The sequence below is a fragment of the Channa argus genome, chromosome 7 (assembly GCF_033026475.1).
Source record: "Channa argus isolate prfri chromosome 7, Channa argus male v1.0, whole genome shotgun sequence".
NCBI lineage: Eukaryota > Metazoa > Chordata > Actinopteri > Anabantiformes > Channidae > Channa > Channa argus.
In genome coordinates, this window is record NC_090203.1 from 20,492,384 (window position 1) to 20,513,694 (window position 21,311).

The 21,311-nt window shown below is 41.8% G+C and overlaps 1 protein-coding gene across 1 annotated transcript in view; it reads right to left on the reverse strand.

Moving 5' to 3' along the window:
* rspo2 (R-spondin 2) overlaps nucleotides 1-20,690 on the reverse strand; it is a 55,676-nt gene extending 34,986 nt beyond the window's left edge. Inside the window, exons 1-2 of the mRNA XM_067510655.1 lie at nucleotides 20,232-20,690; nucleotides 19,635-19,944 (exon numbers count right to left, since the gene is read on the reverse strand). Of these exons, the coding sequence (XP_067366756.1) occupies nucleotides 19,635-19,734 (100 nt within the window). The 5' untranslated portion in view covers nucleotides 19,735-19,944; nucleotides 20,232-20,690. The remainder of the gene's footprint in view (nucleotides 1-19,634; nucleotides 19,945-20,231) is intronic.
* Between the last annotated feature and the right edge of the window lie 621 nt (nucleotides 20,691-21,311).

Consider the following 21,311-nt stretch of genomic DNA (forward strand, 5'->3'; position numbering starts at 1 on the left):
AGAAAAGCCAACTTGGCAAAAGTAATAAAAAAAAAAAAAAATGTGGCTGGACAGCTTTATTCTCCAGCCTGTTTTCTGTGGGATAGACTCTATACAACTATCTATATGACTATTACCAGTGTGTTAACAACACTATCCCAACAATAATAGAAAAATAAAATATCTGCCTGTGGTCATCTTAGATCACTGGGCAATCAATCAACAGTGAAATTATACTCAGTAAAAAGACTCTTCATGAATCTGGCTCTAAACTCCTGTTCGCTCTTTGAAGTCTACCTCATGTTTTGTTGGTCGCTAATCTCGCATTGCACACTGATTGAGAATAACATAATCACACGCGATCTGAAAGCAGCAAATCCCACATCCTGAAATTAATGTACAACTGTGGGAAAAGAAGAGGAAGGAAAAGCTGTATATGAGGGAGAGAAGCCTTTTTTTTTTTTTTTTTGGTGATGATCTTTAGGAGATTAGATCGTGTGTGTCTGTGGAAAAGTTTGGAGGTTCAGGCCACAGGTATGTCAGGAAAGAGGCCACAATTCACAGTGTCTGGTGGAGCGCTGTCCAACTCAAAACGCATAATGTCCTGAGCACTGTACATCAATCTTACAGCTGCCAGCAGGTTTCAGCCACTCATAAGGAAAACAGTCATTTGTATGAATGAGATTGAAGAAATAGAAGAGTAGATCATTTATAGCAGAAGTGGAACAGTAGAAAAAGTATTTGGAGGAGGATGGTGAGAAAGCTATATTGGCATTAAAATTAAAAACAGTTTTCCAAAGCATGAGCAGCTAAGTTGCACTAAAGAGAAGAAAGACAAAGATAAATGGGTGCAGTGTTAGTTCTGAAGCGCACGTAGATCAACTGTAGCTAATTTAGCAGAACATGAAGGTGATCGTTCGGTTTCCTACAGGCTGTGTTTTCAGTGAGAGATGTGGTTTGGTTTTGCATATTGTGTCTTTCTCTTGTTTTCAACTGGAACGTACAATCAGACCCAATCTATGTAAATGCTAACCTTGTTTTGGCACTTACCGCTGCCAGGTATTTCTTCCTCTTTCCCCAATGAAACATGTAATGTCTTGACTTTGACTTCTCATGTTGAAACCAAAGCGACCCAGAGCTAGTGAAAAGCAGCTCAAAAAGTGGCCATTGTGAGATTATGAATAACAGGTTTACAGTACATGTTTTTCTAGACAGATGCTAGACTGATGAGCCAACCCCCTGCACACAATAAACTGAGATTGTTTACAATTCCAGCCACAGGACATAGGTTATATGCAACATAACAGATCCACGGTTCCCACTTCTGACAGCTAACTAAAGACTCCTCCTAACCAAGTACTGTTTTTACAAAACCTAAAGTCCAAATGAGTGTCACTGCAAAAGCTTCAAGGACTTTATAACACAAAAGCTTAATAATCAACTAACCAATCATCAACTAATATTGTATCTGACATGCGTTTAACCATCGCACGGTGCAACGGCCATGCAGGTACAGCCTTAGCTGATCAGTATCTCACTTGTTCAGGTGAAGTTCTGTTCTTTCATTCATGCGAAACACACTCGCAACATGAAGAATGACGGCATGTTTGGAGTGCAGCACTTCCGTTCGACGGCCGTAGGGTCGCTGGGATCTTTGCTCTGAATGTAGCTCAGGAGCAATTAGGGCTGCGGTGAGATCCAGCAGAAACCTAAGCTCCATCTCAGGTACGTTTTTATGAATTCAAAGCAAGCGTGACAGACTGCACTCAGGGCTGCCAAAATCCTCCAAACATACACGGGGTTCCACCCACGCCCCGCTAACTTCCTGCCCTCCACTCAACTATCGCTACCCATGAAATCATTCACATTGACCCATTCTAACTTTCATGCAACCTGAAACCCCAACAAGGCAAATTACACATAATTTTTGTTTCTTTTAGAGCCCAAACCTTACATTTCCAACAAGAAGACATGCTTATGTGGGGTTTCACTGATGCATGCTGACTTTGATAAGTACATTTTAGAGCCAGCGCTGCCAAAACCCTGATAAATTTTCAGGTCTTTAAAATTGACAATTCTTATTGTAATTAAAAAATAAACCTCAAACACAAACACACACACATATTTCATTGTAGTACTATATATATAGTTATAGTTATAGTTTTTCCTTATGTTTCATGTTTTATGGACAAAACAGAATTAAATGATGCCAAAACAGATATATGATGTATGGAATTACTGTCAGATGGATGATTTTTTTTCTCTCTTTTGTGGTCTGCCATGAGTAAAAGGATTTACAACCAGTGAGTATGTGCCTCTTTCTCACCTCTCAGCTGTTCACTTCAGTCAGAGATGTCCACTGAGCAGCTTCAGCAAATATGGAGAATTATTGAGAGTCTAACTTTTCTTCAGCTCTCTAACCTGACACAACTACTTTTATAAGGCCACACAACGTATCAATTCCAAATGCGCGAAACGAAAAACAAGAGCTTATATTAAAACACAACCAATTCTGTTCTCTTGGCTCTTCCCTATTTCTCGAAGGGCCCCTGGTATGTAAATCTAATAATACAGACTGTGAATGCAACTAATTATAAGTGGCTCTGTCAATTGTTCATTGTACAGTAGAATATCATGTGAGAAAGTTTGGTATCACCAGGTAACACAAAAAAGAAATAACTCATTTTTTTCACTGCGTCTATAAAAGTCACATGGTGAAGAGGCAGGGATGGCAAACCTCAGGTTTTTGGAGTTACATAGCAGCAGGTCAAGAAGATTTGTGTTCTCATGTGGAAAGCATCACATTCACCACCAGAATTATATGCTTTCCTCGTGGCACTCAGACAATTATTGTTTATTGTCCACCTCCCTTGTTCCTCCTAAATGACGGTATAAGCTTACGGCTGCCCCACTTAAGAGGAAAAAGAGAAAGCTAGAGAGAGAAAGGGCAGATACAGGACAAAGCAACATTGCAGCCACCAGCCGACTGGTGGCAGGCTGAGCCATAAAAAGCAACGCTCGCTTTCTGGATCTCTATTGAAGCACCTTTATATCCTGGCTGTACGATCTGTAGTGCCAGCGCCGTAAACCCTCACACCCAGAGTTCACCAACCGCCGTAACATCTCAATATTGTTAAAGCTCGTTAAAAGCAGGTACATGGAAAATTCCATCAAGCCGCCCAATTTTCAGGCTTGTGACTTGGTCATGGATCTGGAAGTCACACTTTGCTTAAAGTTGGGGGGGGGGGACAAAAGGGGTAAGAACGGGGTACACTGGGCCTGTGGGCTGAAGGCACATTTCTGTTCCAATTTAGCAGAAATATGTTGAACTTGCCTCCGACTCTTTCCCAGCTGGAAAGAGTCAGGTTTTAGGATATATGTTTTTTCCCAGTTTACTTTAACACATCATACAATAAGCACATGTTTATAATTTAGGACAGTCGTGCTGCTCATAATGATTTTGCAGCATGAGACTCAGCCAACACTTTTGCTGTCAGACATATTAGCTCGGGCAAAAGTGTTCCTGTGACACAGATCCACCAGGCTCGGCGGGCAGCGTAGAGATTTGAACCCTCACTTGAAAGGGTGGTGGTTTATATAGCGGAGAATGGGGAAAACAGACAGCGTCTGTTCAAACAGGCAACTGGAAATTGGTGGCCAATTTGAAACTACACATTTTAGTGGCAGTTTACTTTGGTGCAAATTAATGGATTAAGCTGAAGTCACTGGTAAAAAACAAAACTACATCTGTCTTATTTAATGACCACATTAGCATTGTTCAAGGTATTGTTCATTAGAAGATTTGCATAACTTTAACAATAATTTGGTTTGCTCTTTTACAGTTAAACGAGAAGATAAATGAGGCCACTCTCGAGTCAACGTGCTGAATATGGAAGTTAGCAGTAGTAAACTGTCTCTCATAGATGTGGAAACACAATTTCTGTATCATTTTGCACAGTTTGAACGAATGAGATAACTAGACATTGGTCTGTGTGGATTTTCACTTGTATCAAATATTACATTTATGTATTTATTGTAAAAAATGATACAATCTGTGTGTAGTGACAGTATGTGAACCTTTACGATTATCAGCGCATTTGAATGACAAATTAGACTCAGGTGTTTCAGTCCATGGGATTACAATCAGAGGGGAGGCCCTAAATTAAAGAAGAGAATTCTAAGTATTTAGTATGAAAGCCTGATACTGACAAACCAAATCTGTAGAATTGGTTTAAACAAAGAGGTTTTGGTAGAAATTAAGAGGTTGATGCTCACCAGGCTGGAAAGGATTACAAAAGATGTTTTTTTTTTTGGAAGTTTGGACAGTTGACTGTGATACAGCTCAAGTAGTCCACGAGGTCACCAAGAACAGCAGGAAAACATACAAGTAACTAAAAGCCACAATTGCAGTTACTGATATCAAGTCCCCGATCTCGCATGGCACACTTGTGAGGAAGCCACAACAGAAAGTACATTGCTGCCCATCTGCAGTCGGCTAAGAGCCATGGGTATAAGGGCATTGGAAAATGGTTAAGACCAAAGTACAACCGCAATTATGTATAAAACGAAAATAAAAACAGTTACATAAACAACATATCAGATGTTGAAACTGAGATATTTTACTATTTCATGGAAAATATTAGCTCATTTTGAGTTTGATAGCAGCAACGCATCTCAAAAAAGTTGAAACAGGGCAATATTTACCATTGTGTAGCATCCCCTCTTCTTTTAACAAATTTCTGTAAACGTCTGGAAGTGAGGAGACCAGTTGCTGGAGTGTAGAAGAGGAAAGTTGTCCCTAGTCTGATGCAGTATTCTCAACAGTTGAGCACTGCTCAACAGTCCTGGGCCTTTGTAACCAGATTTTTTATTTTATGATGAGCCAAATGTTTTCTATTGGTGACAGGACGGCGCACAGGCCAGTTCCACACCCAGACTCTTCTCCTGTGAAGCCATGCTGTTGTAATGGATGCAGTATGTGGTTTACCGAGACTGAAAGAGACATTGTCAGGATGGAAGCATGTTTCCCAAAAACCTCTATGTACCTATCAGCATTGATGGTGGCTTTCCAGATGTGTAAGCTCCCCACGCCATAGGTACTAATGCCCCCCATACCATCAGAGATGCAAGCTTGTAAACTGTCCTCTGATAACAAACTGGATGGTCCCTCTCCTCTTTAGTCCGCAGGACACAGCGTCCATGGTTTCCAAAAAGAATTTCAAATTTTGATTCATCTGACCACAGAACAGTTTTCCATTTTGCCTCAGACCATTTTAAATGAGCTTTGGCCCAGCTCATGCGGTGGCGTTTCTGGATCATTTTCACATTTGGCTTCTTCTTTGAATGATACAGCTTTAATTTACATTTGTGGATTGCACACAAACTGTGTTCACAGACAGTGATTTCTGGAAGTGGTCCTGAGCCCATGCAGTGATGTCCAGTAGAGAATCATGTCTGTTTTTAATGCAGTGCTGCCTGAAGGCCCGAAGATCACACCAGACCACATCCATTTTTGACCCTCGGCCTTGTCCTTTGCGCACAGAGATTCCTCCTGATTCTCTGAATCTTTTGATGATATTATATATTGTAGATGTAGATAGTAGGATCATTAAAGTCTTCACAATTTTATATTTAGGAAAATATTTCTGAAATTGTTCCACAATTTTTAGAGACAGTTAGTTGCAGATTGGTGAACCTCTGCCCATCTTTAGTTTTGAGAGGCTCTGCCGCTCTGAATTGCTACTGACCTGTTGCCAATTAACTTAATTAGTTGTTAAATGCTCCTGAATTTGTTTTGGATTAAGAACAATTACTTTTCCAAACTTTTGTTGCCCCTGGTTCAACTTTTTTGAATAAAATATGGGTTGATGCGATTTGCACATTATTACATTCTGTTTTTATTTTTGTTTTACACCTCCTCACAATTATTTTTTTGAATTGGGGCTGTAGAACTGTTTTGATAAGAAGCAGTATAATTTTTTTAGACCAAACACTTGATCCCATCTGTAAAAACACCTTGTTGGTGGTGGCGGCAGTGTTAGGAGTTGGGCCTGCTTTGCTGCCTCTGGGACCAGGACAGCTTGGACCACTAATGAATCTAATTGGTTCTACAAGCAAATTCTAAACCAAAATTTCATCACTTTGTTCTACCAAAGTGAAAGTAAGTTTTTTTGGAATGAGACAAAGTTCTGACTTAAGTTTATAGAAATACTGTGGAGGGTCATTGATAAAAGTTATTGCTACAACAATTGGTCAAATTCGATTAGATTTCCACCATAAATAAATAGAAATGTGTCATATTTTTGTGTCATTTGTTTATTTTGGATGTGCATAAAAACTATAGGTTTAGGTATATATGTAGAAACAGAGAAATTACCACTATAATTGTTTTCAGAATATGCAGCCAGTCCAAGACATTGACAGTTTTTCTGAGCACAGTGTAATTTGTAAAACTGCAATTTCACCCATGTGTCCAGATGATCTCATCATGGCTCAGAAACCCCAGGTTAGTTCACTTCCTTATTAATATGTTCATGACTGATCATGACTTAAATCTCTCATCTGATCCCTGATGTGAAAAAGACCCCATTATTCCCATTTGAGGAAAACTGGAAAAAAGACCAGGCTGACTTAATAGTCTTTTCATATTTCAGCCACACTAATGGACACTTAAACCCTTGACCATAACAGACATGTGACTGCCATGGAAAGCTCCATGGTCACATAAGAGGAAAAAACAGAGGGATTGACCTTGATGTGGTGGTCAACTAACAGCATCGCCTCTTCACTGTGGTTTGCCGTCCAATAAAATATTTAATGGTTTAACCGGCTTGAAAACAACAAAATATTTGTTCACACTCAGTGTCAATATTATTTAAACAATGCACTAAAGCCATGCTAATGTCTAATTAGATTGACCTTTTGTTCCAGTGCAGGAAAAATCCATCCTTTTAACACTTTCAAAATAGCTTCATTTATGGGTATTTGAGTTGTAAATTTTATACTGTATTCATGGCATAGCTTTAAAGTGGTTACACTAAAAAAGTTGTGTAAATTGCAAGACTCAATCGGAATATAATGAATGGAACAGTGAGAATTGAGTGGGGCTTTCTCATATAAGAAAGTACAGTTGTATCACCAAACATCTGAAAAGGCCAAAATATGTTAGTACTCGTCACGGTTTTCTTTCTTTTTTTTTATAAATTAACCTGGAATGTCCTGCTGAGCTTCACAGGTCATGCTTCAGCACCTGTTTTTGATTCTCGTTTTAAACCACGGACAATGTAGGTGTTTTATAAAACACTTTATAAAACTCTGAGTTGATCGAAGGGTTGAAGGATTGAATTTATAGCTCCTGGACAGACAGCAGAAGACAAGTATGTAGTTCAAGCTCCTTGCCACTCTCCTCCTTCTTTATACACCCATCTTTCATCAAAGCACTGGGATATTTTCATATTACACTTATATTTTGTTCCACAAGTAAAGGAATAAAGATCTGTATTTTCACATTAAAATACAGTCAACAAATCAGCCAGTTCCAAGTACCATAGCCTTAAGACAGTGGCACACCAAGCCAATAGACGGCCAATGTCCCACACCAGTAGCACTGGTTGAACCTCTTTCAGTGGCTTTTCAGCCGAGTCAGCGTGTTGAATTGATGGTGGCCCTGTAAGTGAGCGAAAACTCGGACTGGCTATTCAACGTAGGAACTAAATGCACAGAAAGAGACCAGAAAGAGAAAGGGTCACAATGCCTGTAATGCCATTCACAGCTTCCTTAGAAGGTTAAAAGTTAGAAGCTCTAAACCACCTGTGGTGAGTGAGACTGGCATTAAAATGGTGAACAAAAGCTGCTGTGTCCACAGTTTGCATATCTGGAGTCCTATCTTTCACATACTCTCGCACAGCCAGTGAACCTATGTGCCAGTTGGACATTGGCTGTAAGCTTTGCAGTGTGTATAAGTACCACCTTTTCGGCTCAGATGAAGGTGACGTGAGGCGATGGAACAGTTAACCTCCATCACTGCTAATTCTTTGATGTGGGCTTGGTCTCCACTTTAGCACTTATACTTTGAAGGTTTATGGTAAACGGTCTACATTGATATATCGCTTTCTACCTATTTATACTCAAAGCGCACTGCTTTAGTTTACACTGCTTCTCATTCATCCATTCGCACTCACAATCACACGCTCACACACCGATGGAGGAGCTGCTATGCATCTGGCCAACGCTCACTGGGAGCAACTAAGTTGTGCTTCATTGTCTTGCTCAAGGACACTTCAACATGTGACCGGCTGAGCCCGGGATTGAACCAGCAACTGGGGGATTGGTGGACGACAGCTCTAGCTCCTGCCCCAGTTGTTTAGACCCTACAAAATGTGTCTAAAGAATTGAGATGAAATGAGGATACAGTGGGCTGCAGGATTTCCAGGTGTGTGGCAAAAACACATGGATGCAAAACTATATGGAGTAAAATAAATGATTGTTTAGTTTTACTCCTGAGAGTTTAGGGATGATTCATGCCCCATTTGGAGATGATTGATGAACTGGCAATGAGGTGTTTGCAAAACACAGTAGGTTATTCATTAAATTCAAAGTGTCTGGAGAAATATAAAATGGCAAAAAAAAGAAGAAATTATTTCTAAGACAAGAACTTTGTCTTGAACTTGAACTTGGTCTTGAACCACCAATATGTTTCACATAAAAGCACCTAATTAAAAACCCAAACTAAAAATGCTGAATTCACCTGAAAAATGCTTCAGGTGAATTATTATACTTTGTAGAAAAATAGTGGTATATGTTCAAATCTATCAGCCCAATCATTTTTTTTAAGTTGTAGAGAAACTATGCACATCCCCAGGGACCGGAGAAAAGAAAACAAAAGTGGATGTAAAAGTTATTAGTCTTTATTACATCTCATATAAATCTCCACAGCTGCCTGAAACACCTTGTATCCCCAACAGATTTATGACAGTAACCACTCAAGCTATAGCTGAAGTGCAAGCAATACAAAGTAAGAAATAAGCCCCAAAAGAAGGGGGAAAGTATGGACCTTTGGACTATTTCAATATTTACTCTCCTTAAAATTCACTCAAGCTGTGGTAGAAATGTGTTTTCCTCTCAGAATAGAAAGAAGGGGGGAAAAAAAGAAAGTTGTGGGTGGAGGAGAAGGTGGAGTGGCTCCAATTAGCCCACATGTTGGTAATTCATCACACATAAACCTCACACCTAATTTTCACACCTGTAGCTCAGTGTGCTGGAAGTGTAGTAATTCACTCACTCATATACACACACACACACACACACAGCTGACGGGGACGTGGTCGTGGGTTTTCCGTTTTCCGTGCGGGACAACATCACATGCAAAGATCAAAAACGTCAGTGGACATGTTTGCCATATTTACACCCTGTGTAGCATTGTTCCAACTCTACTACCCAGACCTGTCATCACCTTAACTGAACCCACACCAACTTCCAGCTCACACATCTGTACAACAACAGCAACAACAAAAAAAAAAGCAGTTGAATGTCGATTTTATATCAGCAAAGAAGGTCCAAAGAAGATCTTTTTCTCATGTGGTAAACATTTTTATTAAATGCTCATAAGACGAACAGTGTTTTGTTACTTTGCATTTTGCTTCGTTTAACATGCAAGCTGATGTTCTAAAAAAGTACAATGAGAATGTGGCCAGAGGGGTTAAAAATAATATTAAGTTAGGATTCTGTATGCTAAATCTGAAAGTAACAGCTAAGCACAACAACTGGGAAGAAAGCAAAACAGCGAGCCTGGCTCGGTCTAAAGATAAAATCTGCACTTTGCCTACTGTACTAGAACTGTGAGACTGTGTGCTTCGCTATTTAAGAGACAGGAATGAGTGTCTCAAAAAAATATATCATTTCATGAACAGAGAATAATAAGTAGAAGACCTTGTATCGTTTCACTGAAAGGTAGCGTCTGGGAAATATGAAGTGCTTACTGCACAAAAGATGGAGCCAAAACAATATAAAGGCAATGGAAACAACCCCAAAAATTGTTTACGCTGCCTAAGTGACTACAGCCATCTCTCCTGACACGGATCGCGAGGGGGCATGATGTGAACGTCCACTAAAAAAGGTCCACCACATTAACCCTTGAACAAGATACAAGCCTTAGACTCTCCCTGCCTGCCCAGGCCAACAGGGAGATCTGAGGTGACCGCCAGGGTCAAAAGTGGAGTGCACTGCAGGGGACAGATGGCAGAGACCTAGTCTCACTTTCACACATGTTGCCTGTCACAAAAAAAAAAAAAACTTCTAAACATCAAAAGCTTATTTTTCTCTCAAAGAACTTTGCTGGATCCGGTATCTTTACTGACCCAGTAAAGATTTTATTTTTACTGGTCTGTGACATCCATATTGTATAGATAGGTATTCTGAATTTAAATGAGAACAGACACTACCTCTAGAAGGTGTCTGGATCACATCTGGCCTCAAGTTCTCACACCACCACAAAACTGCACTTGAATGGCTGGCACTGCCAAGCCTTCTTAACAGGAACCAGCTTGTGTTGGCTATAGAAAGGCCACACTCAGCCGTCAAGAGCACACGTTTGTTTTTTTTTGCTACACCGCCCTTTGAGAGAAACTTGGAATAAATACTACAATAAAGTATGATGGATAAGCATACTTCATGAGGTGCGCATAAGTTAAAATGAATAACATCTAATGGGATGCAAAGTTGTTTTTCCTTTCAGTAAAAGTACACTCCTGGTTGTGAAAACGTAATCCTTTGCCACAAAAAATATGAGCTTCGGTATGCAGGTGAGCTACAATCTAACAAAGGTGTTAGATGGTGCGATAAAAAGAACTTTTGGATGAAGAACCTGTGTCTTGCATCCAAAATCTCTGGGTGGTATGAGTTGGTTAAGTGTATTATTTCATAGAAGCAACGGAGTCAGACGCAAGGGGCTGTACCTTTCCTGTGCCTACACGCCGTAGTGTTTGCTGTTACAAATGAGCAGCAAATTGGGTTGTCATGTAGGGGCTGTTGTTACAACAAAGCTCTGCATTGCTGGATGTGTCACAGAGCTATGCAGCAACTCTTCACTAAACCATCAGAAAAAAATGCTTAGATGTATTCTCTTATTCTGCAAAAGTAACCTCCCAAGTTTTGTTATATCTAACTCTTATGCAGGCTTATGCTCGATGACAACCGGCCCTTACACTGTCCATTGCACTACACTACTCTCCATGACTACAAGGCGTTGCCGTCTCTAAAACATTAGCAGGTAAACATGTAAACTACATGTGACCCCTGTCTACCGATACCTATTACTTATGCCTCCTCCTGGTGACGGTTGTTTACACAGCTAAGGCTGCCGCTCCTGAGTCTTGGCCCCGGTACAAATAAAATAATATCCAGTTAAGGAGACATCAGCCAAGATGTAATACAAGTGCATAAGTAGAGGAGAGGAAAAAGAAAGAAGGAATCTGAAAAATGTTAATGGACTTCTTTTTCTTTTTAAGCTTTATATTTTTCTGTCTAGCATTTGTCTCTACCACAGTCTTGTTTCATTGTTTGGATCCTAAAACAGGATTAGTGAGAAACCTAATGGGGAAAGAAAAGTCCAAAGTAGCCACCACAATTGATGTGCTCTTTGACAATGTGCAACATAGAAATGTGCTGTATTAAAATCATATTACGGCTTACAAATTTCACCCACAATAAGATGTGTGTGTGTGTGTGTGTGTGTGTGTGTGTGTATCTGTGGCATAAGCCAGTGTGAGATGCAGCCAGAGCAAAAGCACAAACACATACATGGGCTTAAATCAATGTGGACAACAAGCCAAAAACAAAGACCACAAGCACACGACAACTGGGTCAGTCATGCACTGTATTTCACTGAACTGGGCCCATTCTGGTGAAGATTTGGTGCAACTATGGGGAAACATCTAACCTGGAGGGAGAGAAAATACGGTAATGGTAGACAATACACTTCAAATGAAATCTAAAATTTTTAATGATTCACACCTTTCACACTTATCGGACTATATTCTGTGATCCCACGACGGCTTTACATTACATTTTTGGATCACCAGCCACTGTGGCTAGTGGTTTTCCAAGGTTGGTAGCCACTTGGCATTTTCGCAGGTCACAAGTTTGAGATACTTTAAAAGTGGATAGAAAATTATGATAGAAACTCCCAACTGCCAATCGCTGCACTACAATGTCATGGGGATTTGGGGGGGGGGGGGGCACCTGAACGGAGCTGCTGCTTTTTTAGTACCAGTGCCTGGCCAGCACCAAAAACAGGCAAAGGCACCCACTGACAACAGATTATTTCTCCTTCAGCCATATATCTTCCTCTAGAGCTGGAGAAACCGGACCAAAGCTAAAAGGAGAGTATGGAACTAAAATTTGTCAGATAACCAGAAGTTTGAGTCCAAATAGACGGTAATGTTGCTCTGTGCCTACTTGAGGTGTAAGCAACTGTTTGCTAACAAGTACACATATCAACTTTATGAGGTGATAATATGCTGTATTTGCAGCCTGCTTGCTGCCTACATGTGGCCAAAAACATGTTGTAATGCAGATTTAAACATCCAACAGCTAATGCATGCTACATACCACATGTTTACACGCGGTGCACATTCACGTTGCTTGCTTAAGCTCAAGCACTTTAAAAAATTGATATGTGCTATCGCCTACTTTCAGAGGCAAATCAGGAGCCACTTTGGCACATGTTACAATGACAGCATTAAATCCCCAACAACCTCTCATCAAGGCACTCACCAATGTCCCCTAAGAAACCCTAAGTGTACCCCCTTCTGGCTCCTGGGGTGCCTCAAAGGGCTTTTTTGCCCTGTGGCTCCCCACTGGTGGTAACAGATTGACAGCTAGGATGCTAGTCTTGTAAAATGAGAACGCTTTGGTGTTTTCTCACCTTACAAGTAATCACACAGCTCGTCAAAATGAATGACAATTCTTAGGGTGTGATCTTGTACAATTCTGCTGGGAGCCGCAATAGAGTCTGTTGCCTTGGGCAGAATATTACGCACTTCCATTACATGATTGATCTACAATCTTATTGCTTTGCCTCATGTCTCATTCACTTACTCCTCTAAGACCTCTTTACATCTGACATGCATACTATGTTGCCCTCTCTGTCATCCCCCCACCCCGTCTTCCTCTCTTTCCAAAGAGGGGAGTCAGAAAGACAATGAGCTCAGCATCGAGGCCCAGTAATGACTCCCAGCCTTGTTCCTGATTGAAAACACACCAGGTGCATCTGCACTCCGCAGGCAGGCATGAGGCCTATCCCTCCTCACACCACAAGGCCTGAGAGCTAGCAGATAGAAGCACAAGCCAGCCTTAAAACACAGTCATGCCCAAGAAAAGACAGCAAAACAAAAAAAAAATCCAGCGTAAGTCTGACATGCTGTAGCATTTACAGGTCTCGTCTCAACTAGACTGAGCCTAAATCCACTGACAAGTCTTGATTTAGTCAAAGCGTGCCCAGTTACCAACATTAACCCCAACCCCAAAACCATAACAAATTCATAACAGCTTTAAGTGCCTTCCTTCGATACATTGAGGGTGGTTTCAAAATATCTTCTCACGTATTTGCACATCTTTCAAACGGTGTTGTTTTTATCTTTCACACATAATCATGATCATATTAGAAAATAACACAAGTCTTGAAATACGTAAGCATGTCAGTGATACTTATTTCTTGTAATTGCCTAGATGGACACAGGACATCAGACAATATGTAGGTAACAGAGGGGGCAGCAGCACCTTTACCTTTATCTCTCTAGGTCCATAGTTGGGCAGCAAAATTACAGACCAGCCTTGCAGAGAGACACTTTATTTTATCTGACCAGCTCACTTCCTCTCCATACTAAAGGAATTGCATGCTGTGCTTTATTTTGATGTGGCATGTAAGCGTAATTAAAGGTACCCATAAAAGCAAGGACAGAGGGGGAAAAAAGGACTTTGGTACATCTGTCAAGTGTTAAGGGGTGGGCACGAGGGTAGTGTCCAGAATCCTGTGCCCTCCTTGTTTTTAGAGCTACAGTCATTCACACAGGTACAGACGCAAACAGCTCTTAGTGCCAAACTAGAGTTGGTGTGTTTGTTTCTAAGCATATTGGTAGATTTTCTCAAGGGGCCTTCTTGAGGTTCACATTTCCAGGCCTTGCAGATCGATGCAAAGTAGGTACCAGTCAGCACGCACGCAAAGGGAACACACTGACATGGCAAACAACAGCTTATGAAGACACACTGGCGATCCCTACCAAAGGAAGCCTCACAAAATCACTACAGCATCTCTACACATTCAGGTGGCCTGTAAAACAGGGTGTTCACCCTGTGCATGCAATAAGGGTGGAAAACATTTGGGAAAATGCTGCGCATTAGATGAGAAGGTACAACTCGTATTTGGGTACAGAAGGATGAAAGGAATAAGGAACTACCTTATGCAATATCGTGGCTTGGGTTGAGTGACAGTCAGGAGAGACCAAGTCATGATTATTTTTATTTCAATCTCCTCTTTTAACTCTATAATTTAAGATGAATAATAACCCAAAAGCTCAAGCAGCTTTTAGCACTCACTTTGCTAATTGAGTCCACGTTGATTGAGTCTGATTTACTTGCCTTTATTTTATAAATTCAGAAAATAGAATGTGGCCAATTTGTTTTGCCAGCAATGTCCATGATCAAATTCATTATCAGGGAATGAAACACAATGGACACCTATTGTATCCACATCATTACCTCTAAACAGCTCTTCTTTTAGAGGTGTGTATTAGTAATGTGAGAGGTAGTAAGTAGTCTGGAAGTGCATTTCAGTGTAAGCCTGAGGGGCTCCATCTCCGGCTCTGGGCAGCTCTCATACCTGTGAAGCCGCTTGTATGAGTCATTTTTCTTTTTTCAAAAAAGGCCCCTTTTGTCTTGTTGTTTTATGTGTGGCACTCAGAAATGATTCCCACATTAGAATTTTTTACGACCCAATAAACTTGAGAGAATTGGACCAAATTGGCTGGTCATATTTAGTAGCTTTATAAGGAAACGTATTAAGGTATAATTGCTTTGGGGGAGCGTGCAATTGAAGGGAACGGGCATAGGTGAGGGTTTCCAAAAAATCGCCCTCGCGCTCTGCAGGGACACTGCACTTTTTGTCTGCTGCTCAGGAGTTTTCAATCACCATGAGGAAATGCAGAATGTATTATGAGATTTTTATATAATAAGTTCATTTTACTTCACATTTCCGAAAAAAAAAAAAAAAAAAAGAGAGAACTTTTACAGTGTGGTAAAATGTAGTCTGAAATAAAAACATCTGTTTGGCATTTAGATTTGCCAGTATATATAGAGACCTTGATGACAATGATTGAGGGTGGAAGAGACGATCCCCTTGTGGATTCCTGCTGAGCAAATTAATAATTTTCACCGTGATAAATGGACATGCGCAAAAGTGTTAGAAGTGAGCTTTCTCTGCCCTTTGACATGAATCCTGCAACACCCAAAGGAGTCATAGATTAGTATAAATCCCATCTCCCTGGCGTGCTCAATTCAAAGTCCTTCAAATTTAAATTCATTTAATTATGTAGGATTATTTTAAGATAAGTAAGCTTATCACGTGGTGCCCATCTCTCCGTCTCTCTCTCTCTCTCTCTCCAGTAGAAAGTTCATGCCACTGCATGTTTTTTCCTCTGCTTGGGTTTTCGGCCGTGTAGCATGGCATAAGCGCACTGAGGAGCCTTTCACCACCTTCATCTGATACTGCTGTGACTCGGAGCCGGAGCTGCACTACAGGCCAGGATCGACATGCATGGGTTAGTAGGTCAAACAAGGAGCTAGTCTTTCGACTGAGTTCGAAGGCTGGGTCAGACTAATGTGATTTATCAATACAGCACATAAGTAAGTCATTGTTTTTACTGGCCCCGATAATCATCAAGAAAGACCACGGACATGATCGGACGAAGAACTGGGAGTGGGTGAAGCTGGAGGGAGTGTGCACGTTGTTCCACACCTGATGTCTTCATTAGAACATCAGGATAGTGCACCTGCAGGGTGTCCGTGTGTCTCCCTGCATTCTTGCCTGCACACATTTAGAGTTATCAAGGCTTGCTGATGAGGCCCGGGAGAGAAAAAAAAAAAAAAAAAAAAACGGAAAAAAGCTCTGTTCCTTTACGCCACAGCTCTGGCTCAGGTCAAGACTCAGCTCACTGTAATCCCTCTCAGGTGATGCTATTCGCATTTAGCCATTTCCAGCTGATCTGCTTAAATATGCCTTCCTCATCCCTTAAAAAGCCCCTACGTCTCCTCAACTAGCACAGCCCTCCGTAGAGTTGAGGGAGTGCTGCTACTGCTATTCCGCGCTGTCAAACCTCTGGTCATTTTTCAGCTTTTCTGTGAAGTGTTCTAGCTTTATGGTATGAGAAGAAGTCAGGATGCAGGGCTAACAACACCGCATCATGTGCGAAAGCCTTGTTAACAGATGTGCCATCTTAAGAGCTTTTTCACTTTTTCCAAAGGCCAAAGTGGCAAACGCTGGTTTAAAAGCAGCTTCTTGGAGCATTCCCCCTCCTCCTTGCTAGGCACTTAATCAACATATTATATTGCGCCGAAGTGCCGGGTTCCAACATTAACACTTACACCCACAAACCTAAGACTTTGCATGAGCTTTCAGCACACAGAGGCCCGCTTTTCGGGTCTTTGAAGGAGAGGTGAATATGTTACAAATTGTTACATTTTTACATCCAAAACTGCATTGCACTTTTTTTGAAATTGAATCCGGATCTTGTTTTTTACAGCTATGTTATCAAAAAACTGAAGCCACGAATCAAATCAATGAGATTACCCTGTTTCCAGATGATCAGCCACAGATCATGGGTCTTCTGTGTGTATTTTAACATCACAAACTCACAACACACACAAACACACGCACACCTTTGTTGCTGACCGTCCTCGATCATACCAAATGTCACGCATCTGACCTCACTCTACCCTGCATTCTGTGCGTGTTTCATCTAATCACTTTTATCCCTAAAAACATGTGGGAACACAGTTGAGTAACAGATTGCACAGTTGAAATTGATCTCGAACATGCTGGGAACACATGGGAATTCAAATTTGGGATTTCTGGGTAGGTGTGGAAGGGTTAACAGTATCACTCGGTGGATTTTCACCACTCTTGACTGCTATTACCTATTCATTACCTGTAGAAATATCTAAGGGCCTCACTGTGTTTCTCTGTTCCTTTAGGCAGTACTGCTACTCAAGCCTGATTTTATGTAGTCAGCAGGTGGCATCATTAGCCAGTGAATAAAGTGAAAAGTAAAACCCTTATGTCTAGCTATGATATTTAGCAGGGCTCGTTGGCATCACTTCCTTGAGTCTAGTGGGCAGGACAGGGGGTAAGGAGGTGTAAATTTAATGCGTTTTGTCATCTGTTTTACATGAAAGAAATTGAATGTATATGTACAGTTACCACAGCCAAATGGCAGATTGGGTCATGCCATAAGGTGTTTGAGCAAGACAAAATCAGCCCAGAAACCACAAAAAAGATTCCAATCTTGACTCTACTCATACATTTCAGTGAGCACAAGTAATACGCAATTGCTGTTTTTCTCCTGGCCATCCGCTAATTATACTGCCATCTCCAGCTCCTGCACTTCCCTCGGTCCTCTTTGCATGCACATGGCCATAATGACAAAACATCCTTTCGTGCATGTAAAAAAAGAAAAACAAACCGAAAAACAAAACACTTGTTAATTTATGCAGGTCGTGCTTTGTTACGCCCGACACAGGTACGCCTGTGGGTGGGAGTGTGGCCAAACTGAGTTTCACATGTGTCTGGGTCTCAACACCGCTGAACGGTTTGGATAGCTCCCTGCGCATGCCAGACAGGCTGTATATAAAGCCGTCACAGGCACCTTGAGGGCTAGAAAAATATTCAAGCATTTCTGGGCCTATTGGACAAGGATCTGGACAATGCTTCTTTCAATATAACTGCGATAAATAAAGGAAGGAAGCAAATACTGAAAACTTGGCCTGCTGCCACTGCTTGCAAGAATAGCACTTTGGCTCAAAGTGCCATTCACTTCCAGCATTACTGTAAGGGCAAAACCTGTATATATCTGCATGGCTGACATCCCGTTCTGAGATCTAATAGTAGTGCAGCTTAAAGCGCAAGGCTTAAAGCTGTTCCTGAGGTCAAATGTGTAAGTTAACCTCTTGATCTCACCCCCAGTGGTAAGCCCACCCCAACACCCTCTTTCTCTCTCTCTCTCCCTTTTCCCTCTCTGGTTCACACAGACGCATCAGGAAAAACAGGCATCTGAAGTTAGAAGAAAGGACTGGAATTGCTGCTTGACCAGCCAAAATACACAGACTCGCAATAAAAGATTGGTGCAATGAGAAGAAGAAGAAAAGAAAAAATCAGCTTCTATCTCTTATTCACTCAGATCACACAGGCCACAGAGAAAGAAACACACTGAGGAGCTGAAAAACCTGTGTGTGCCAGTACCCCGCAGTGATTGCCTGATTATTTGCAGATGGGCAGTGGAGGGCTTGCAGAGTGTGGAGGTTCCCCCTGGCATGTAGTGCATAAGATTAAATCTGTGATTGCCTTACAGTTTACAAGACCCCTTCTCCCCTGACTTTAAATACGTTTTTCCTCCTGTGTTGTCACACTGTGAAGCCCACCGGCCTGCTACACGATCCCCCAACCAAATCTTGACAAAGTCTCCTCTCACGGTCACCCGGAGGATCTTGGCGAGTTATGTCACTGGTCTGAGGAGGGCACGACAGGGGGCCACTTTTCCTAATCCCACTGTCTCCTCATTCATTCGGTACATAGAGTGGTATTTACTAAAGGGCTGATCCCCTGCTCAACTCCTGCGCCTCCGCTGAGCTATTGTTATGTGGGTTTGCTACCAACTGTTCAAAGTGGTTATGAGATCAATTAAAACCAGCTTAGGGGGCTGGAGAGGAGATGTGCAACTCATAATCGAGGAGAAGGGGATTCCGCATCTATTCATTAAACAGCAGACCTCCTCCTCTCCGCCGCTCTCTACACACCGACCCGCAGCAGCAGCAGCAGCTTTATAGCACTTTCACATAAATCATATTGGGCGCCCTTTGTTCGGGCCACGACATGTAAAGCGTCAATCGCTTGTCTGATATTGTGCCTTAAACATTAGCCAATAACTGGCCGGTTCACAGACGCAAAAGGTTTTATCATTACTTTGGGACAGACACGCGCATGGCACATTTTGCGCACGCTTTTTACGCGCTAGAAAGCGGCTGTCAAATCATGTGATATAAACACATTCCACCAGATACTGGTCAAACTGACACTTAGATTAGAGTTTTAATTTATCTTTTGCGTTCCTGAATTATTCATCTGTGTTGGAACATAACGCTCATCTGCACATTTTCCAAAACAATGAGTTATGAAGTTGTTAATATTTAATGATAGATTTTCTGACTTTCAGTCTGCTGTGCATGTGAATGTAGGCTTTGGCTAAAGAGCAGCGAGAAAGGCGGAATTAAACACAATCTTTGATTGTTGCCGTCGCCTTCCTTGACCCACAAAAACTTTCTAACCATCTGATTAAAGAAAACCTCCTTAGGTGCAGCTGTAAGACCTGCTGGCTCAAATCCCGTCTTACCTCTTTTGTTTCTCCTCCAGCGGTTCGACGGCGCCTGACAGTTGCTGTACTCCATACAGTTCAATATGATCAGGACAAATGAGAAGAGTCGAAACTGCATCTGGACGGCGATCTGTTGTTGAGACTCCAGTGAAAAGGTGCCAGCGGGGCTTGGGATGAAATTTCTAACTTTTTAATGTCCTCCAGTTCCTTGAGTCGCTTCACAAATGTGTCAAACATCAGACGGGATGCGACATGGTATCACGCCGATCGGGATCATTTTCTGGAGCACGCTGATCCTCTAGTCACTGAAAGTGTCCGTTTTGATGCGCTGCGGGGAGAATGACAAAAGGAGGTTACAGTGATAACGTAACGAAATCAACACCTTCTTAAACAATGACGCGTGGAGGTGATAGTGAAGGGATTAAAATAAAACAATACAAAAAAACCCGAAAAGCTCTTCTGTGTGTTAATGTGCAGATGCAAAGACACAATGAATAATACTCAAACGTCCCGTCAAAAACAAAACAAAACAAACAAAAAAAAAGACAAAAAGCGCAACCGTGCGTAATAGTCGCCAAAACGCTCCGTGAGATAACGTGCTGGTGTATATGCTACCTTGCATCAAATGAAGTGTAATTCCGCTCCGGTCCACGTTTAGGTTCCCTCTGAGTGCAAGTGCGGCTCGGAAACATACAGCATCCCTTTTTGTGTGGGAATCTTGTGTCTCCAGAAGAGAGCAGAGGTCCGAGGAGGAGGGGGACGGAAGGTGGCAGCGGTGAAGGAGCAGGATTTCCTTTCCTTCTTTTGGAAAAGCTTACATTCCGTTTACCTGCGTTTGCTCACTCACGCGTGTCCCGTTCGTGTCCAGAGGAGAATCAAACTCATTTGTTGCTTTCTTTGAGGGGAAACGAGGCCGGTGAATGAGTCTGCGTTGTGTGCGCTGCTGAGATTGAGCGGTGACTGGTCCTGATGCTTGCTGCCTTTTTGCTCATATAGCGCCGTGCCGCTGTCACGTGTGGAGATGTGTAGTTTGGTGTTTCTTCTTATTTCAGATGTTGAAGATGACATTTCGTGTCGACTCCCCCACCCCCCCACCCCCTCCCCTCCATCCCACCCCACGCGCACTCACCCACTCTGGCCGTTACGTGGTTATCCCTGGGTCCTAGTGTGCGTAAAAAGCTGGAACATCTTTCACGGGGGAAAAACTTGATGTAAATCTTTGTGGATTGCAGCTTTTCTGCGACAGTAATAGCGCGTTTATTTTAGTCTTCCAATGATATTTTCCAATAGGAATCTCAATTTCTTTGTGTTACCACGAAATTACACTGGCCTGCTCTTCCCTGGTGAATGTCTTCAAATAATTTTCAAATGAAACTTTAGTGACCTCTCTCAATTGGAGATCAAAAGTGAACTGCTGCGCAGACAATCTAGTTACTATCTGGCTTCAGCTTTCTTCCACTACTGACGAGATCCCTATTGAATAATTACACGTTTACCAAAAAAGCAATTATCTGAATATTGTGCGTAATGAGGTGGACCCACAAGTCAACCATCTCGTCACGCCTCTCTTATTGCGCGTCCAGGACTATGCTCTCCCCCCTCCTTCTCCTCTGAAATTAATGCTAATAGTTGGAGAGGCTGTAATTGTGGAACATGAATAAATCATTCGATTATTTCTGGGTTTTCCAGGCCCGA